Here is an 18134-nt window from a genome sequence, read left to right on the forward strand (position 1 = left end):
CGCTGAAACTGCTCCTGGGAGAATTATCTGTCCAAATCAATTTAGGCTGCAGAGCATAGAAATGAAAAAAGGATGTCCGCACACCCTGGGACAGTGTCTCTGTGCTCTGTCTTTATGATCAAACTACAAAAAGAGTTTAAATCAGAGCCTGGCACCATTCAGTAACCCCCCCCCCCCCCCCCCCCCCCCCCCCCCCCCCCCCCCCCCCCCCCCAAAGGCACAGTTCCTCCACATCATGCTTTCTCTCATGCTAACACAAGGCAAAGGTTTGTTAATTGGACTACATTATTCTCCTCATGCTGTCCTGTGACTGATTTCAGTTCCACTCTTTCATTACCGTGTAACGGATACTGTCAGCCAAAGGGAGCGCTTTGACTTATTCTGAATGATTTCCCCAGGCATCGCACATTCTTGCAGCAAAACTCATTTATGAGCCGTTTTTTATATGTACCATTCTTTAGAATCCAGTCTGGATCACATCAGCAGTGTCTGGTGTAAAATGAAATTAATGTGGGAGCCCCTGACTAATTTGTGAGAAATGCTGCTAAAGTTCATAAACTTATATTGTACCACTCTGCTTTAATGGGATATCTCGTGATTTTTTTTACCATGTACACGGTAAAAGAGATGTTAAAGGTGCAACTAGGTGACTACAAATGCAAAATATGTGCTTTATGATGTCTCCTTTAATGTATAAGGAATTTAGCCCAAGGCAGGGCCATATTCTTTAAAGTAAGCCATTAATCGTAGCACAAATGCACCGTGAATGGGCCACTTCTATAACAGGGGACACTGGTTCAGATTTGTTACTCACATAGACTGTTAGTATTGATTTTTTTTTTTTCTCCATTTCATTTAACTGATACAAACATCTATGATCAGGCATTGTCTCCAGTAATGAGCTGTTGTTTGACTGAAAGCATGTCAGGGAAATTAAGAGTTAAACAGCAAATAACAATAACACTACTACTACTACTACTACTACTAAACAAACAAACTGTCTGACTGATACCGGTTCCTCAACATTTTTTACTACCCTTTCAAAGTTCAAGTCTCACTAGGAGTTGGACTATTTCAGTCATTTTGATCAGGCAGCGCGGAGGCTACCCTGCGCCCTCCCAGGACTCCCACACTGCTAGCGGAACAACACGGAGGCAGGAAGCTACGGAACCGGCTTCGGTAAGTGCACTTCTGCATGTTTGGCGAAATAAATTACATTTACGCGAATTACCGTTGAATACCGAACCTGGTAGCAATATCCGACTATATCCGAAATACGTAAAATCGCACACAGAATCAAACAGTGCTAGAAAATCAAGCAGCTACCTGCGGCTTTTTAAGCTAACATAAGATTCAAAGAAAGTTAGCTAGTGTTAGTTTACCAATTAATGGGGAATACGCTCTTTATGTCTTACTACTTTAAAGAACATGTCAAGAAGTTGTCTTGCATGTAGTTATCGACAAGATCCGTGTCGGGTCTTTAGCTCGGGGATTGACGTTTATCCATTCCGCATGTTGCTCTTTGATTGGCTGGAGGAGACACGCTGAACTTCGCTATTGGACCAAAATCACCAAGATTTTTCTTGTTAACAACCACAAAATAAATCCGAAGCAACTAATTTTGTCCATCTTTGTGTATCCAGACTCCTTTATGGTTACGATGATGATGCTGAGATACTGATCCATTGCTGTCCGTGTGCAAAAGAACAAAATGAGACTTGTTTTTTTTAATTCAACACTAATTTAAGTCCACTGCTGATCTGATAAATTAAGGTATTTGTAGAGGAAATAGGTTTTAGTTTTTTAGTGTGCTTATTCAGTGTGAAACGAATCATTAGAATACATCAAACAAAACAGAAAGTGGAGGCAGCGAGGCTTCCTGTGGGGGTTTGCGAACACAACCAGTCAAACAGAGACTCAGACAGACATTTGTAGTGTTGTGAATAAACACCGGATCCTCATTTATCAGTGTTAATATTTTATTTTAGGGTGGGATGGTAAATATCACTAGGGCCTCCCAGTATGCCCTCTGGGGTCCTCTCTCATCCCTGAAAATAACTGATTTAAATTCTACAGTGTCTCTGCTTGGTTCTAGTAGTTAAATTTTGCTGTCTAAAAACCCAAGTGTGTTGTCTCTTCACTGGTATTGTAATGCGACTCTTTTGTCACACCCGTTGTCTCCCTCCTTATGCTTCAGGTGTAAACGTCAGGATGAGGCTTCTGAGTTTTGTGCTGCTGCTGCTGCCCTCTGCAGCGTCTGCAGGTGCCGACTCCAAGGCCATCACCACTACCCTTACGACTAAATGGGCAGATACACCTCTATTGCTGGAAGCAAGGTATCACACGGCTCAACTGTAGCAGTCATATTTCCCCTTTACAACTTCTGGTCATGATGTGGCAGCACATTATGGATAAATGAATGCCCAGGAGGCCCACAGGGTCATTACTGAGACTGTCCTCTAAGAGCCTTTAAAGTGTCTCACTAATGAATACGTAAGGTTTCCAGGGGCCACACTGTGTGCTGAGGAAGGGAAGCAATATAAAAACCATTCGTAATCTCATTCACCTTTTTATTATGCACAGGCAGCATAAATACCCATGAAACTGCAACCTTCCTGCTTTTGTTCCTCAGTGAGTTCCTGGCAGAGGAGAGCCAGGAGAAGTTTTGGGACTTTGTGGAAGCCAATGAGAATATAGATGGAGAGCATGATGGTAATGTGACCTGCTGGAGCCATTCATGACAGCGTTACTTTCATATTTGTAAAGAAGGCAGCTGAGTTTATAACGTGAGCAAGTAAAGCTGTAATATGATAGAACAGACAGCAGAGCGACAACATGTATAAGGGAAAAACTGAACCATGACAGTGTTCAGACATTATTTCTGTTTATTATCGTCATGCAGACACAGATCAGGCCTACTATGACCTGATTGTGAAGAAAGCCAGTGCCTTGCTCAGCGCCGTCCAGGTGAACATGCTGAAGTTTGCCCTCTCCCTGAGAGCCTACTCTGCAACAGTCCACTCTTTTCAGCAGGTAATGTAGCATTCACACACATTTGTCAGGACTGTTATAAACCTTTTTTACTGTGACCCAGATGCAGCTGTTCTTTCTCACCCACAGATCGCATCCAACGAGCCTCCTCCCGCTGGATGTTCAGCATTTTTTAGCATCCATGGACAAAAGACCTGCGATCCAGGAAGTTTGGATGAAATGTTGAAATCAGCAGCTGCCAGGTGATTAAATTACAATTCAAGCAAATGGGGCAGACGATGAAAGCAGCAGATTTATACCTCAGTCTTCCTTTCAGGCCAAAGCCATACCTTTTCAAAGGTGACCACACATACTCAGAATCCAATCCTGATGCTCCTGTCGTCATTGTGTACGCTGAGTTTGGGACGCCGGCGTTCCAGAGGCTCCACCGGATCATAATATCCAAAGTCCAGGAAGGTCTGGTCACATATGTGCTCCGGCATTACATAGAAGTAAGGCTCTAATGTGCACACGTGAACTGAAAGCTTGACGGCAGCATGTTTTAATGTGACGAATATGACAATGTCACCTTCCGTGTTACCTGGCAGGAAATAGAACTTTCTCAGATTTAAAATGGACTTTCAATATTGAGCTTTTTCAGCAACGTGAGCTTCTTGCATTATCATGTTGTCTCTGGAAATAACTATTCTCTGTTGGCAGACCTATTAAAACAGTCGACAAAGTTGCACATTTTCACAATCTTTGAACACTCTTCTTCCTGATCAATTCAGAAGCCAGTTCCCAGGAAAGTGCACCTGTCTGGCTATGGCGTGGAGTTGGCCATCAAGAGCCAGGAATACAAGGCAAAGGATGACACACAAGTCCAAGGTACACACACACACACACACACACACAGAGGAAGACAGGCTGGCATTGTGGTAGGAGTCCTCATGGGAATAATGAGCTAATTGATTGTGGTTACAGGGGCAGAGGTTAATGCCACAGTGATCGGAGAAAATGATCCAGTGGATGAAGTCCAGGGATTCCTTTTTGGCAAACTAAAGTAAGTGTCCCCAAACCTCGGACCAGCTCCAGGAACTGCAGCACACTTACACAATTTGAAATCTCCTCCTTAGTATTTTTTGTCAGAGCACAGGCCATGACCATCCGTTGCTAATAACCTGTTGAAGCCATAAAGAAACCTGACCTTGTGGCAGATGCACTTACTCTTTGTTTTATTGTCAGGAACATGTATCCAGAGCTGAAAGAACAGCTGCAAGAAATGAGGAAACATTTGGTGGAAAGCACCAATGAAATGGCACCTCTGAAAGTCTGGCAAATGCAAGGTAGCCTTCTTTTCCTAAAGATTTACCGTTACTGTTCTCCTCTTCTGTTTATTGTTGGAATAAATAGATAGAAAATGTCTATTCCATGTTGAAGATATGAATTTATGTCATTGTGCTATAAATTACAGCAGCGGTAGGGAAACAAACATAAAGCCAACAGCCCCTGGCTCGATAGGCTAACAAACATGAATTGTGAAGTCGAGGAGCGAACCTCTTTAGTTTGAGGAAATTAATTCTCCAACCATGTAAATGCCCCCTCAGGACTCATCGCCTTACCTGATAAAGGCTCTCTAATGGCAGAACTCCCAGATGTTCACGCTCATCAAAAATGAAATCAACTCCTCCTTCCTCCATCAGTCCCTAAAATCTCTGGCATGTTTTGACAGGTCATTTTACACATTTCCTCCAGAAAACCCCTCAAGCTTTTGTGTTATTGAAGGCAAACCTATAATTGTATATCAGAGTAGAAAGAGGAAAAAGTGAAATCGCGTACATTTACTGGGCATTTTCTGCCCCATAACAAACTTGGAAGGAAGACTACACAGTTTCTTTTCTGTCTTTATTGCCTGAAGGTTAGTACCACCTTTTCCTCACATCCTTAATGTCAATATTGCCACAGATATTGACACAAGGGAGAGACAGAACACTGCTGAGGAGAAGTATAAAACCCTCTGGCTCTGTAGCTGCATCTGAACTACACATTCTGCAAAGCTATAGACAAAAAAAAAACAAAGCTTAGACTTGACTAATAACTCCAAAATGAGTAAACCAGAATTTAACCAGACTTTGCTTGAACCGTGACATCATGACATTGCAGAATAAAACACGTAGCAGAAAATTCATCCTTTCTGTGTCTGAAATCAGTGACCTCACTTGATCGGTGCTCTCTTGACACATTGAGACATGTGGAATATACCGTCACTGTCAGCAGGGTTATCAATTAGTGGCACCATCAGGTAGATTATTGAATCTCTCTTCCTGTGATTTAATTGGTGCAGCTACTTCTAAGAACCTTTTCATGTGTTCGTGTGTCCACGCACTTCTTTTGTGTGCCTGTTTCAAATGGCGGCTGGAATGAAAGCGGTGGCTGCTTTGATGGCGGCCATATAAAAGCTACGAGAGGCTGTCGAGCGTCAGACTGTCGAGTGGGCGTCTGTCTTTATCTTCGTACCCTCTGGGGCTCATTAGCTCAGCCTGTTTGTAAAGAGGAGGCGACCCCAAGGGGCTAATAATCACATAGGCTACAACATCATTACCGAGATGCTTACTGCAATGAAATAATCCTCAGTTCTCTCTTCCTCTGCTGCGCCTGTAACACTGCGTCCCATCTGCTTTCATGAAGAATACCATCACACAAACATTGTTAATGCAGTCGGACCTTTTTATTTAAACTCCTTTTACATGTGACGACGGGCAAATTACCACGGATGGTTTTTAAGCAGTGCTGCTAATAATAACTCTTGGGAGTCATTACCACCTGTCTGACACTTTGCTTTTTGTCTCATTCTGCTATAGATCGTGTATGCTAATTACTGGCTTTGCAAATAAATTGTAGACGTTTTTATTCAAATGTATTTAGGGATACATAATTAACCTACTTGTAAATTATATTGTATATATTTTCAAACAACAAAGGGTAACTTAAATGGGCATTACTCTGGTTTCTCAGTGAGAAATGATCAATCACTGCTATCAGCAGGTGACCACAGGTGAATTGCTCACTAACGGTGGGCACAAATAATGCTGACAGATGTGAAAGTGCAGACGCCGGCAGATTAAATGCTTTGATTTTTCTTATCTCCCATCGACCCGGCACAGACCTGAGTTTCCAGACCGCCGCTCGCATCCTCGCCGCTTCTCCTGACGACGCGCTCTACGTCATGAGAGACCTCAGCCAGAACTTCCCCACCAAAGCCATGTAAGAACAAACGTGTGCAAGTATCCGAAAGGGCATTTGGAACAGAGGCTGGAGTCTGCGGCCGTGCGTTTCATGCATGCCCTCTTCTGTTCACAGGTCCATCACCAAAACCGTCGTCAAGCCCGAGATCCACAAAGAGATCACTGAGAACCAAAAGGTATGAGGAAGCTGCTGAATGACACTAAATTACCCTCAATATCTGTGGTTTAATCCTTTTTTATAATACGGGCACCATTGTGTACATTTCAGTCTTTGTTGTAATTTATACTGACAGATTTATGACTTTGCTAGCTTGATTACCAGCTTTGATTTGGGTAAACCTGGTCAAGTCCTTGTTTATTTGATTCTTTTAAGATGATCAGAGATTGTCTATTTTTAGCCGTTTGCCCATATAAACCAAAAAAGAGAAGCAGATGGCATTATTACACACTCCCAGCCCCTCAGCCTCATCGAAAGGGAAATATCTGAAATTGAAAAACGGCCATGTTGGTTTTTTGTTCCTCTTTATGTTATATAATAAATTATGCATGTATGAAAATGAAAAGAGTTGTTTTTTTGGTTTGCTCTGCTAATGGAATAGGTAATAATCCTGTTTTCTTTTCAAATATCTCATCTTTCTCCCCCCTCTTTTCTCCTGTCCTCAAGCTGTGCTCACATTATCTCGGTGTGCAGACAGGAATTTAGACGGTTGTGGGGGGGTGGGACGCCAATCGTCCTAATTAACCAACCGGTGATTCATTCGACATTCTCGCAGCTCCCGCGGAGAAAAACGATTATTGATTGAAGTAGTTTGGACACATGCAATTGTGGCAGACATCTTCTTCTTTCCTTTCCGTCTCTCACGGTTTAAGTAGAATGAGCAGCGTTTACGTTAATCATGTCTTGTTGTAATTGCCGCGTCTGGAGTATGATTAATCTGACGTCTTTGTCTCTCTGTAATGAGATTTGACTGCGCCAGGATGACTTTGAGCCTTCCTTCTGCTGCCACAGACGCACAGACGCTCTCCCCGTGTCTCGCTGCGGCGCACACCCTTTCTCTAATAATTAGATTTGTTTAGCGTGGGGGTTTTATTGCTCCAAACAGACTTCATTTTAAACCGAGCTGTCAGTGCACGTTTGCAGCTGACGTCTTGTTACTGCTTTGCTTTGACTCCTGCCTCGTGTTTTACAAATCAATTGACTAGGTGGTGCCTGACGCTGGCGTTACCTGGCCCCCAGAGAGCTGATCTGCTCAGTCGGAGTTGAATGTGGAGGTTTAGGGTTTGGCGTGAGCAGGGTTTTTAGTCTGTCTGACACTTGTTTCTCTATAGATTTTTAAAGGCGCTCTGGGCCTGCACCCTGGAGAATCAGCCTTGTTCATCAATGGACTTCACATAGACCTGGACACTCAAGACATCTTTAGGTATTCACAGATATCCGCTCTGCAGTGTCGGACTGTTCCACACTGTTGTTTTTCCCTCACATACTTTTTCTTTTATTAAGGCAGCTGGTTTGAAAGTTGCTTTGAGCCAAATTGGAGGCAACAGTTTACAACTACAACCTTTAAAAAAACACCAATAATTATGTGTAACATTTTATTGCCTCATGAACCCTTCTAATTTGTTGACTTCAGAGAAAATGCAAATGAGAAAAGATGTATTTTCTTGATTTTCCCAAGGGGAAATTTGTCTTTAAGCCTTATTTGCTACATGCAGCAGCACATGTATTTGCCAGCAAATATATCTTAATCAACAAATAAACCTTTATTGTAGTTAATTAACTGGAAATTAAACCATTGCCCATACTCTACTTTATTCTAAGAATATCCAGATTTAATTAATTAAAAATGGCAAAACCACCAAATTACGACCAAATATATAACATTTTCATACATTCAAAGACTAAAATTATGATCGTTTTGTCATTATTTAGCTGTGAGTTCAGGGCTTTTTACCTGTCATCCTGCTAACTCCTGTCCCTGCTGTCCTGCAGTGTGTTTGAGACCCTGCGCAGTGAGGCCAGGGTGATGGAGGGTCTCCGCTCCCTGCAGGTCGAGACGCATTCCATCCACGACATCCTGAAGCTGAACGTACAGCCGTCCGACTCGGACTACGCCGTCGATATCCGCAACTCTGCCATCAACGTAAGGACCCTCGTAAACACCTTTGAAAAGCATCCCTCTGCACAAGCAGTGATGAAGCAGCATTTCAGCTGTATGGAATTTACATCTTTATTCAGGGTTACAGTGGAAGCCTTCATATGGACAGCTGCATCACCTGCTGATAGCTGAACAGCTGTAGTGTTTGGTTCTGCTAAACCTGTTAGGTGATTAATTAATATAGAACAAAGGGGCCATCAAACTTGCTAATTCTAAATGAATCAGCCAACGTTTCACCACAGCAAATGGGATGAAGTCATTTCTGATGCTGCACCTTAAGTGCTGCTGCTTATTTAGTGTCACAATATAAATATATGCAAACTGAACTTCTGCCTCTAAATTGCAATGGGACAATCATTTATACGCTTGGCTGAAAAGATAAGAAACAATGAAAATAATTAGTCGGGGAAATCTTGATGGCGTCCTCTCGCAGAAGAATGTAATTTCCTCTTCGGGACCGGTGTGTTGATGCCTCCGGCCTCCAGGCTAAACTTTTGTTCTTCAATTTCCTTTTTCCTTTTAGTGGATTAACAACTTGGAGACAGACCACAGGTACAGCTCGTGGCCGTACAATGTGCAGGAGCTGCTCCGGCCCACCTTCCCTGGGGTCATCAGGCAGATCCGCAAAAACTTCCACAATCTGGTTCGTCTGTCCTCCAGTACTTTCCAACCTCCCACGTCTGGAAACTACCAACACGCGTCTGTGTATTTTGCAGGTGATGATTCTGGATCCAGTTCAGGAGTACGCTGCTGAGCTGCTTAGTGTTGCAGAGATGTTTTACACAAACAACATCCCTCTCAGGTTTGTCTTCGGAGGCACATTAGTTTTCTAATTGGATGAATAGCAGACAAGCGCCAGTCTGATAGCACATGTAAAATTGCTTTATTGCTATGTGTAGCATCAGTTTGCATGCTTATCTGGTTAGAATGTTTTTAATTTAGTGCTGTCAAGCAGGCTCAGGGGAACTTTGAGACCTCCTGCAGGCTGCAGCTACAGCTGGTCGTCGGGTTGGAATACTGATGAAGGACACAGCACACCGTCTGCATCTTAACCGCCAGCATGTTGGTGTGTATCTTGTGCGTTCTAGAATAGGCCTGGTGTTTGTGGTGTCTGATGAGGAAGACGTCGACGGCATGCAGGACGCGGGCGTGGCGCTCGTGCGAGCCTACAACTACATCAGCAACGAGGTGGACAGTCAAAGCGCGTTCGATGCCGTCATCTCTGTAAGTCCACATCCTCATCATATATCGGCCCATTAGATTTCATCTGGTTAATTACAGCTTTGTTTTGTGCGACCTGTTTCTGTGTAAAAAAGATGTTTAACCAGATTCCTCTGGGTGGCCTGTTGAGTGTCGGGAATGTGGTGAAAGTGCTGGAGAAGAGGTTCCCCTACGTGGAGGTCAGCAGCATCCTGGGAGCGGACTCCAGCTATGATGCCAACAGGAAGGTGAGAGAATGGCTAAATGAGGGGATGCTGCCTCTATTTGTGTGTTGGTTCCTCACAGTTTTTTTTTCTGTTTGAAAATTAGCTTTCTTGCCGAGGGTTAGCTCAAATCGATTCCTCTCTCATGATATGCTGGTGTCAGCAGGTGCTTATCTTACCTTAGCGTAGCAGATTTATGACCATGCTGGCGGCAAAGCTGAGGTGTGGAGAGTAAAAGTCATGGTTACATTTTTCATGCACATAGATTTATAGTGCTCAGTGCGGCTTAATAAACCATCTATTGTGTAATGGTTAAAAATGGCTCTTTGGAAGCAGTTTAGATGTATTAGCAGCCTTTACTGGCTGGAAAAGGTTGAATCTCATGGTTCTACAGGTAGTGATGCTATAGAGTTAGCAACTCTGTAGCAGAGTTAGCATCTCTCTGTTTTGCTTCCAGGAAGGTGGAGCGTACTATAAACAGACTGGGGTGGGCCCGTTGCCGGTGGTCATGTACAACGGCATACCTTACCAACGGGAGCAGCTGGACCCAGACGAACTGGAGACTGTCACCATGCAAAAGATCCTGGAGACCACGAGCTTCTACCAGAGAGCCGTCTACCTGGTCAGTTAAAGGAACAGTCCCTTCAGCTTTGAGATCAAGCAGATTTCATCGGGCATTCTCTTGTTCCTGATTTGATTTTGCTGCGTTAAAAGACGCTGAATCATCGTGCACAGGCCATCTATCGTGCTTTTCTTGTTTTGCTACGTTCTCGCTGGTTCTTCATGGATGTTTGTCTTGATTATGTTGCCTCACCAGGCTTTAAGATGAACACAGCAGCACTGCTGCTCTTCTTCAGCGTTCAGTCTCAATCACAGGCCACAACAGCTGCAGTCAAAAAGCTGTAAAATGCCAGCGTGTCTGTCTGAACTGTAGCTGAGGGTTAAAAAGAAAATCCCCTCCTGCATCATCTTTGACTCCAGTGCGGCTCCTCCGTGTGATTGATGCGCCGGTGTGTTTCGCAGGGCGAGCTGGCTACAGATCACGACGTTGTGGAGTTCATCATGAATCAGCCCAGCGTTGTTCCTCGCATCAACCCCAGAGTGCTGTCAACCAGCAGAACCTACCTGGATCTGTCAGACACCAGTGAGTACGAGGGAACACCAGTATGTTAGGCAGATATGAAGGATGACATTCAGCCGTGCTCATTTCCAATACTCTGACATTTAATCTAGCATATTAATCTTGTTTTGGAGGGGAAAGTTTGATGCCTGTGTGCATATCAACCAGGCTGGGTTGTTTTTTTACCACCACCTGCACTGATAACACAAATTTGTCTCAAGCCTTTAATTGCACTATTAAATTTCCACCTGTTAAGATAGAAAATGTTCCTCTAGGGCGTGCAGATTTTTATGTTTTTTATGCTCTTTTCCTGAAAAAAGGTTTTCTTTGGATAAATGTTGTCTGGCGAGGAGTGTGTGAAATATCTCTTCATCACGTTTATTTATGTTCTGTTGTGTTTGGAGTCCAGGTGCAAATCATGTTAATATGGGATTCGTGTGGGGACAGCATATGCTCTCTGTAGATTTTATGTGCGGTTTGACTTGCTGTGTGAGATCTGAATCAGCAGTATGAGAGCCAGGAGGAACAACCTAATCAGACCCTAGTGTAAATTCTTACTTACAGGACTCTTGGCAGGCTGGAGAGTATCTTTGGTTTTAATCTGCTGTTAAATCTCCTTGTTTTCCTGCGACAGACAACTACTTTGTCGACGATTATGCTCGTTTCTCTACTCTCAGCGTCAAAGAGAAGAGCACCGCTGTGGCCAACAGCATGAACTACATGACTAAGAAAGGTGAGAGAGGCCTTTGTCTGATCTTCTTCTATCTCTGGATAGAATCGATTACCTTTGAAGCTGAAGGTTTCTCTCCCTGTATTCTCCTTCTGTCCTCTCTTGGTCCTCTTACTCATAAAATCCTTCCCTGCATCAGGGATCACCTCCACCAACAAGCATGGTAATCATCCCCTTTCTCCACATTATCCCCCCCTCCTCACTTTTGCTGGTGTCTAGAGGCTGTTTGTTCTCCAGCAACACTCTGGCTGCTGTATCACATTCCTCTGAAGACACGTGTTTCTGATAAACTGTGTAATGAAGGATGACTAATATTACATCCTCCACCTTTAGGAGAGCATGAGTCTTCATTTAGCATCATATGTCGTAGCTGCATGGAGAATTCTAAGTTTTAGGAAGAATCTGTGTGGCCACGGAGAGTACAGATGTTCTCCCTTCATTCTTTGGCCAGATGAAGGCTACATCCGCCCCGTGACCTTCTGGGTGGTGGGAGACTTCGACAGCCCCTCTGGACGTCAGCTCCTCTCTGATGCCATCCGACACATGGTATGAGATTCTTTATGTCACTTCTTTTGCGACAGCCCATCTCCGAAGAGGTTACAAAGAAGAATGTCATGTGGGAATGGGCTGATATTTTAGTGGTGAAAGGTCAACGAGGCTTCACACATGATGTTTTTAGCCAGAACCTGGATTTTTCACACCAGATCTGAGAAACACAAGCACACTGATGACCAGATAATTAAAGGACGATATAGTGGGCAAGAAAAAAATTGGATTAGCTCCCTGAATCACCTGTTTTATGGGTGTCACTTTCTAAATTTAGGCAAAAAAACCCCACATTTGAGATGTTTATTCTAAAGTGGATGTGAAATCTGCTCATTGGTCCTGCTGCCGTGTCACATTTACTCATTTCATTACAGAAAACCAGCACCAACGTCCGCCTGGGGATGATCAACAACCCGTCAGCTGCTCCATCCAGCGAGAACAGCCAAGTGGCCAGAGCGATCTGGGCCGCCATGCAGACTCAGTCTGCCACCAACGCCAAACACTTCATCAGCAAGATGACCAAAGACGAGACGGCCGCAGCTCTGGGGAAGGGAGCCGACATCGGCCAGTTTGCTGGCAGGGTGAGGGAGGGCGGCGGTCCCAGCTGAGCCCTGTGACTCCGACAGAAACATCCCAGCTCTCTCGGTTTGTCGACTGCCTCCAACTCTCTGTTCCTCCTTCAGGGGATGGATGCGGCGTTGTTCAAGGAAGCGTACGAAAGCCTGAAATTTGACTTCCTGCTCTCCCACGCTGCCTTCTGCCGCGATGTGCTCAAACTGAAGAAAGGACAGAGAGCGGTCATCAGCAATGGACGGGTGAGTCACAGTTAGCGTTCCCACTCCCGGTCCTGCAGGTCCTCTTCCACTCAGTAGACGCCATCAGAACTCCTCCGTCCCTGGAACTCCTCGACGACAGTCACTGGAGCAGTAATGCCATTTCTAAAAGGTTAAAACACACTGTTAACATCAGTAACATCTTATTTACAGATTGTTGGTCCCCTGGGTGAGGAAGAGGTGTTTAACCAGGACGACTTCCTGCTCCTGGAGAACATCATCCTGAAAACGTCCGGCGAGCGGATCAAAAGCAAAGTGCAGCAGTTCGAAACCGAGGAGGACAGGTTTGACATTTAGTCGCCATCGTGGCATCTGCACAAGCGTCTGGTTGTTCTAAAGAGGAGGGATCCCTTGTGTTCGTCAGGGCCAGTGATCTGGTGATGAAGGTGGACTCTCTGCTGTCCTCTCAGCCTAAATCAGAAGCTCGGGTCGAATACGACTTTGCGAACGAGCGCTACAGGTAAGGGCGGCGGAGACGAGACGCGATCCAGACGTCTTCCAGGTGGTGTTCGCCCAGTGACCCGTCTGTCTCTGCCAGTGCTGTGAAGATCCGCCCGAAGGAGGGAGACATGTACTTCGACGTTGTCGCTGTGGTTGATCCTGTGACCAGGGAGGCGCAAAAACTGGCTCCTCTGCTGCTGGTATGTCTTTGCATCCTAGACGTCCATCTGATCGGCTCACTTCGAATCCGTCAATCACGTCTCGCCACCTGCAGGTTTTGAAGAAGCTGGTCGACGTCAACCTGCGGGTTTTCATGAACTGCCAGTCGAAACTGTCAGAAATGCCCCTGAAGAGGTGGGAATGTTTTACTCACAGGGTGTTGTGGTGCAGAGGGAGTTGGGTTGGACAAGGAGGTGCTTGACTTTTACTTCCTGTGGTCCTCCCCCGTGTTCCCTCACAGTTTCTACCGCTACGTGTTGGAGCCGGATGTGCTGTTCCAGGCTGATGGCAGCTTCTCCGCTGGCCCCATGGCCAAGTTCCTGGACATGCCGCAGTCCCCCCTCTTCACCCTGAACCTGAACACTCCAGAGAGCTGGATGGTGGAGTCTGTCAACACCCGCTACGACCTGGACAACATCTACCTGGACGAGGTGGTAGTCACGGCCTACCCATCAAATTCATCCTTTCGGAATGATCACTGAGAATCTCTTCCACCTGGACAGGTGGAGAATATTGTAGCAGCGGAATACGAGCTGGAACATCTTTTGCTGGAGGGACACTGCTTTGACGTGTCCTCGGGACAGCCCCCCAGGGGTCTCCAGTTCACCCTGGGAACCGCCTCCGAGCCCGTCATCGTGGACACCATCGTCATGGCAAACCTGGTGAGCCTCCAACCACAGGACAGCTGGGATCTGATGGAGGAGGGAAAGCTTTTCCTCCTTTTAGCTCTTGGATCTTTGAGCCGTCTCTCTTCCGCAGGGTTACTTCCAGCTGAAGGCCAACCCCGGCGCCTGGATCCTGAAGATGAGGAAGGGCCGCTCTGATGAGATCTACAAAATCTACAGGTAACGAGGCGAGACGCTGCCGTGGTGTTTGTTAGTCAGAGCTCTGGTTCACCAGCATCCTCCCTGCTGCCCCCTCACAGCCACGATGGCACGGATTCTCCTGCAGACTCGGACGACATCATCGTGGTGCTGAACAACTTCAAGAGCCGCATCATTAAAGTCAAGGTCTGCTCACGTGCACCTTCCTGCTCCCGATGAAACAAACCCTGGTTTCCTGCTCATTATCAGCCAGCCCCACTAATTTGATTGGAAAATTGCTGTTCAGGTCCAAAAGAAACCGGACAAGATGAACGAGGAGCTGCTGAGTGACGGGACGGAAGAAAACGACACTGGCTTCTGGAAATCTCTGACCAGGTGCTCCTTAATGACGAGCTGGAATGATCCCCCTTTCAGATTTCTGAGCTTTTGTGGCAGCAGTAATGCGCATCGCTGGTAAAATGGTGATTTGATCTTAAAGAAATGTTCCGATTTGTGCGTCCTGCAGAGGATTCACGGGAGGAGGAGTAACAGAGGAGCTGAAGCAGGAGAAGGACGACGTCATCAACATCTTCTCTGTAGCTTCAGGTCACCTGTACGAGAGGTTCCTCAGGTGAGGATGGGAAGGTTCTGGTTTCCTCTGAAATCCCGGCCATCCCTTCCCTGTGTGTGCTGAGGTGCTACTGCTCTCAGTTCTTTGTTCTCAGACAATCTCTTCATCCCCTCTCAGGATTATGATGCTGTCGGTTCTGAAGAACACTAAAACTCCAGTCAAGTTCTGGTTCCTCAAGAACTACCTGTCTCCAACTTTCAAGGTGGGATTTTTGAGATTTTGCCTTTATAGTATAGCACCAACCCAGAAACAAACTGTTAGAATGGTAACTATGACATCAGTTAACTAGATCTGTTTAGCTTCTGCCCCACCCTGTTGGCCTCGGGTCATATCTTATATCTACAGCTCTTGTGATCTGCACGTGTAACAACCTCTCTGTAGAGAGAAAACTGCTTAAAATTCTGCTCTGCCTGATTCTGCAGGAGTTCATACACCTGCTTGCCTCTGGAAACAGGAGTAAAACTCCAGACTTTATCACTAAACATCCCTTTATTCCTTTTGCTGAGCTTGCTTTTGATGATCTATTTTTGACTTTGTTGACTGGCTTTAAATCCCTTTAAAACCTAAAGGGTTTACAGATGTGACATCAGAAATAGGACAAAGGTTACAGGGTTTGATATTAAGTTCATGTTATAGCGATTTGGGAGGGAATATGACTTTAAACCCGGTGCTGTTCTGCCCCCTCGTGGTAATAACGAGTAATACGCGAAATTTAAAAGACCTATTTTATAGTTCACTCAAGGGCTTCTTAATACTTAATGCATTTATTATTTTGTCGATAGTTAAGGCAAATACACTGACATCTGGTGAATTCATTCCCTCCAACAGGAGTTTATCCCCTACATGGCCAAAGAGTACGGCTTCCAGTACGAGCTGGTCCAGTACAAGTGGCCTCGCTGGTTACACCAGCAGACTGAGAAGCAGAGGATCATCTGGGGATACAAGATCCTGTTCCTGGACGTGCTGTTTCCTCTCGCAGTGGACAAAATCCTCTTTGTGGATGCTGATCAGGTTGAATATTGAACGTTGGTTTTACAGCTAAACGCGCTGATTAAACAGGAAATGGGGGAGCGCTGAGTCAGAGCGGCCTGGAAATGAAAGATTTAGACTTCCCGCAGGGTTAAAATATTGAAGTTTCTGGAAATTACACAAAGTTATATTGGATGTGGAGAAAATTTGGTCTCATGAGAGGCTCGCTGTCCTCTCTCTGTGTGTTTAAAGGTTCTGGCTTCCCTCAGTAACGACTCAGTTAATTAATCAAATATCTGCAGTTCAGAGAAACTTGGGCTTTAAATTAATAGCAGACTTTTTATTGGATAGTTCATGACTGGCTTTACGAATAAATAAAGTTTTTTTGAAGACATTTTCTTTTTTTTTAAAAACAGCTCATTTTCTCTGCCAGATTGTGCGCACGGACCTGAAGGAGCTGCGCGACTTCGACCTGGAGGGGGCGCCGTACGGCTACACGCCGTTCTGCGAGAGCCGCAGGGAGATGGACGGCTACCGCTTCTGGAAGTCTGGCTACTGGGCCAGCCACCTGGCGGGACGCAAGTACCACATCAGGTAGGTAGCCATGGCGACGTCCCAGGCTGAGCACGCGCTTCATCGTCTCACCTGCTGTGTGCTCCACAGCGCCCTCTACGTGGTGGACTTGAAGAAGTTCAGGAAGATCGCGGCAGGAGATCGGCTCAGAGGACAATATCAGGGGCTGAGCCAAGATCCGAACAGCCTGTCCAACCTGGACCAGGTCCGTCCACCTTTAATTACACCTCAAAGCTTCCCGGTGCTCTAACAAACGCTCTGAAACGCTCGTCTCCTTCAGGATCTGCCCAACAACATGATTCATCAGGTCCCCATTAAGTCTCTGCCTCAGGAGTGGCTCTGGTGCGAGACCTGGTGTGACGACCACACCAAGAAAAGCGCCAAGACGATAGACCTGGTACGGAGGCGCCGTCCGCGTGGCAGCGGCGGAAGCCTGGCTCCCGTCTTCACCACTTTCATCTTGTCCTCAGTGTAACAACCCGATGACCAAGGAGCCCAAGCTGCAGGCCGCCGTGAGGATCGTGGCCGAGTGGACCGACTACGACCAGGAGATCAAACGGCTGCAGGGCCGAGTGCAGGAGAGCGCAGACGGCGGCGCCAAGGACCAAAGCACGAGTACGGCCCGAGCGGCGCTCGCAGGTGAGACGTAACGACCAGAACGCGTCAGTGAGTCCGCTTCTCCTCCGTCCCCTCAGACATGCACACGGAGCTGTGAGCAGCGGCAGGCGGGGGGGCCGGACTCTGTTTAAAGAGCCTGGACGACGATGATGATGATGATGGTGAAGCTTCTCTGCCAGCTGGGGAGGGCGAAGGCAGAGCCCGAGCCACAGCTGGATGACCGTTTAATCACACGTGAAGGGAAGTCGGGACGTTTTGTGAGGTGGATTTGATCCTTTTACCCCCCCCCCCCCCCCCCCCCGTATTTACATCAGTGTGTAGCTGCACTGAACCGGGTTCAGGCTCAAACGGAGGCGCAGCCTCAGTCACGTCTGCAGACTCTGGACATCAGTTTTTAAAAAAACAGCCTCTAATTTACTGTTTCAAATATAACTAAGGGAAAGGGTGTGTGTGTGTGTGTGTGTGTGTGTGTGTGTGTGTGTGTGTGTGTGTGTGTGTGTGTGTGTGTGTGTGTGTGTGTGTGTGTGAGAGAGAGAGATAAGTGACAAACAGGCAGGTGGTGTTATTTTTCTGTCAAATGTGGAATTGTGTCGTTTCCTGTGTGATTCTCAGGGAAATCACGTTTGAAGCCCGTCTGCGTGCATCACATCTGGGGGGGTTGTTGGACCTTTTACAGGGAGAACAGCTGGAAAATAATCATTACATTTTTTAATTAGGAAACACCCAGATTTGTTATTGTCATCCTGTTTTGACTGTTTTCCCAAATAAAGACAGAAACTGGTGTTTCTAGTGTCTGGATCCATTTTCTTGCATGTTTCCAGTCAGCTTTATTTGTAAAATGTTGACAATTATCTCC

General features: G+C 45.9%; 1 protein-coding gene across 1 annotated transcript; it reads left to right on the plus strand.

Moving 5' to 3' along the window:
• Positions 1-1052: 1052 nt before the first annotated feature.
• Positions 1053-18064, plus strand: uggt1 (UDP-glucose glycoprotein glucosyltransferase 1). Its single transcript, XM_011618880.2, has 40 exons — positions 1053-1179; positions 2198-2336; positions 2633-2712; positions 2903-3033; positions 3121-3233; positions 3308-3482; positions 3762-3858; positions 3955-4033; positions 4216-4316; positions 6135-6234; positions 6331-6391; positions 7545-7636; positions 8206-8356; positions 8895-9014; positions 9088-9173; positions 9460-9595; positions 9688-9819; positions 10253-10417; positions 10819-10939; positions 11550-11648; positions 12097-12191; positions 12566-12772; positions 12875-13006; positions 13178-13308; positions 13389-13484; positions 13563-13665; positions 13740-13819; positions 13926-14115; positions 14188-14346; positions 14444-14529; positions 14610-14694; positions 14795-14883; positions 15014-15118; positions 15236-15320; positions 15947-16129; positions 16521-16681; positions 16751-16865; positions 16941-17057; positions 17131-17275; positions 17356-18064. Exons 2-40 carry the CDS (start codon positions 2212-2214, stop codon positions 17373-17375), a joined length of 4548 nt encoding a protein of 1515 aa, XP_011617182.2. The 5' UTR covers positions 1053-1179; positions 2198-2211; the 3' UTR covers positions 17376-18064.
• Positions 18065-18134: the final 70 nt, after the last annotated feature.

The sequence above is a fragment of the Takifugu rubripes genome, chromosome 2 (genome assembly GCF_901000725.2).
Source record: "Takifugu rubripes chromosome 2, fTakRub1.2, whole genome shotgun sequence".
Classification (NCBI taxonomy): Eukaryota; Metazoa; Chordata; class Actinopteri; order Tetraodontiformes; family Tetraodontidae; genus Takifugu; species Takifugu rubripes.

Coding starts and splice junctions, on each gene's coding strand:
- uggt1 (XM_011618880.2), top strand. CDS start 2,212: ATGAGGCTTCTGAGTTTTGTGCTGCTGCTGCTGCCCTCTGCAGCGTCT. Junction 3,859..3,954: donor GGATGACACACAAGTCCAAG/GTACACACACAC, acceptor TTGTGGTTACAG/GGGCAGAGGTTAATGCCACA. Junction 13,485..13,562: donor TTTGCGAACGAGCGCTACAG/GTAAGGGCGGCG, acceptor TGTCTCTGCCAG/TGCTGTGAAGATCCGCCCGA.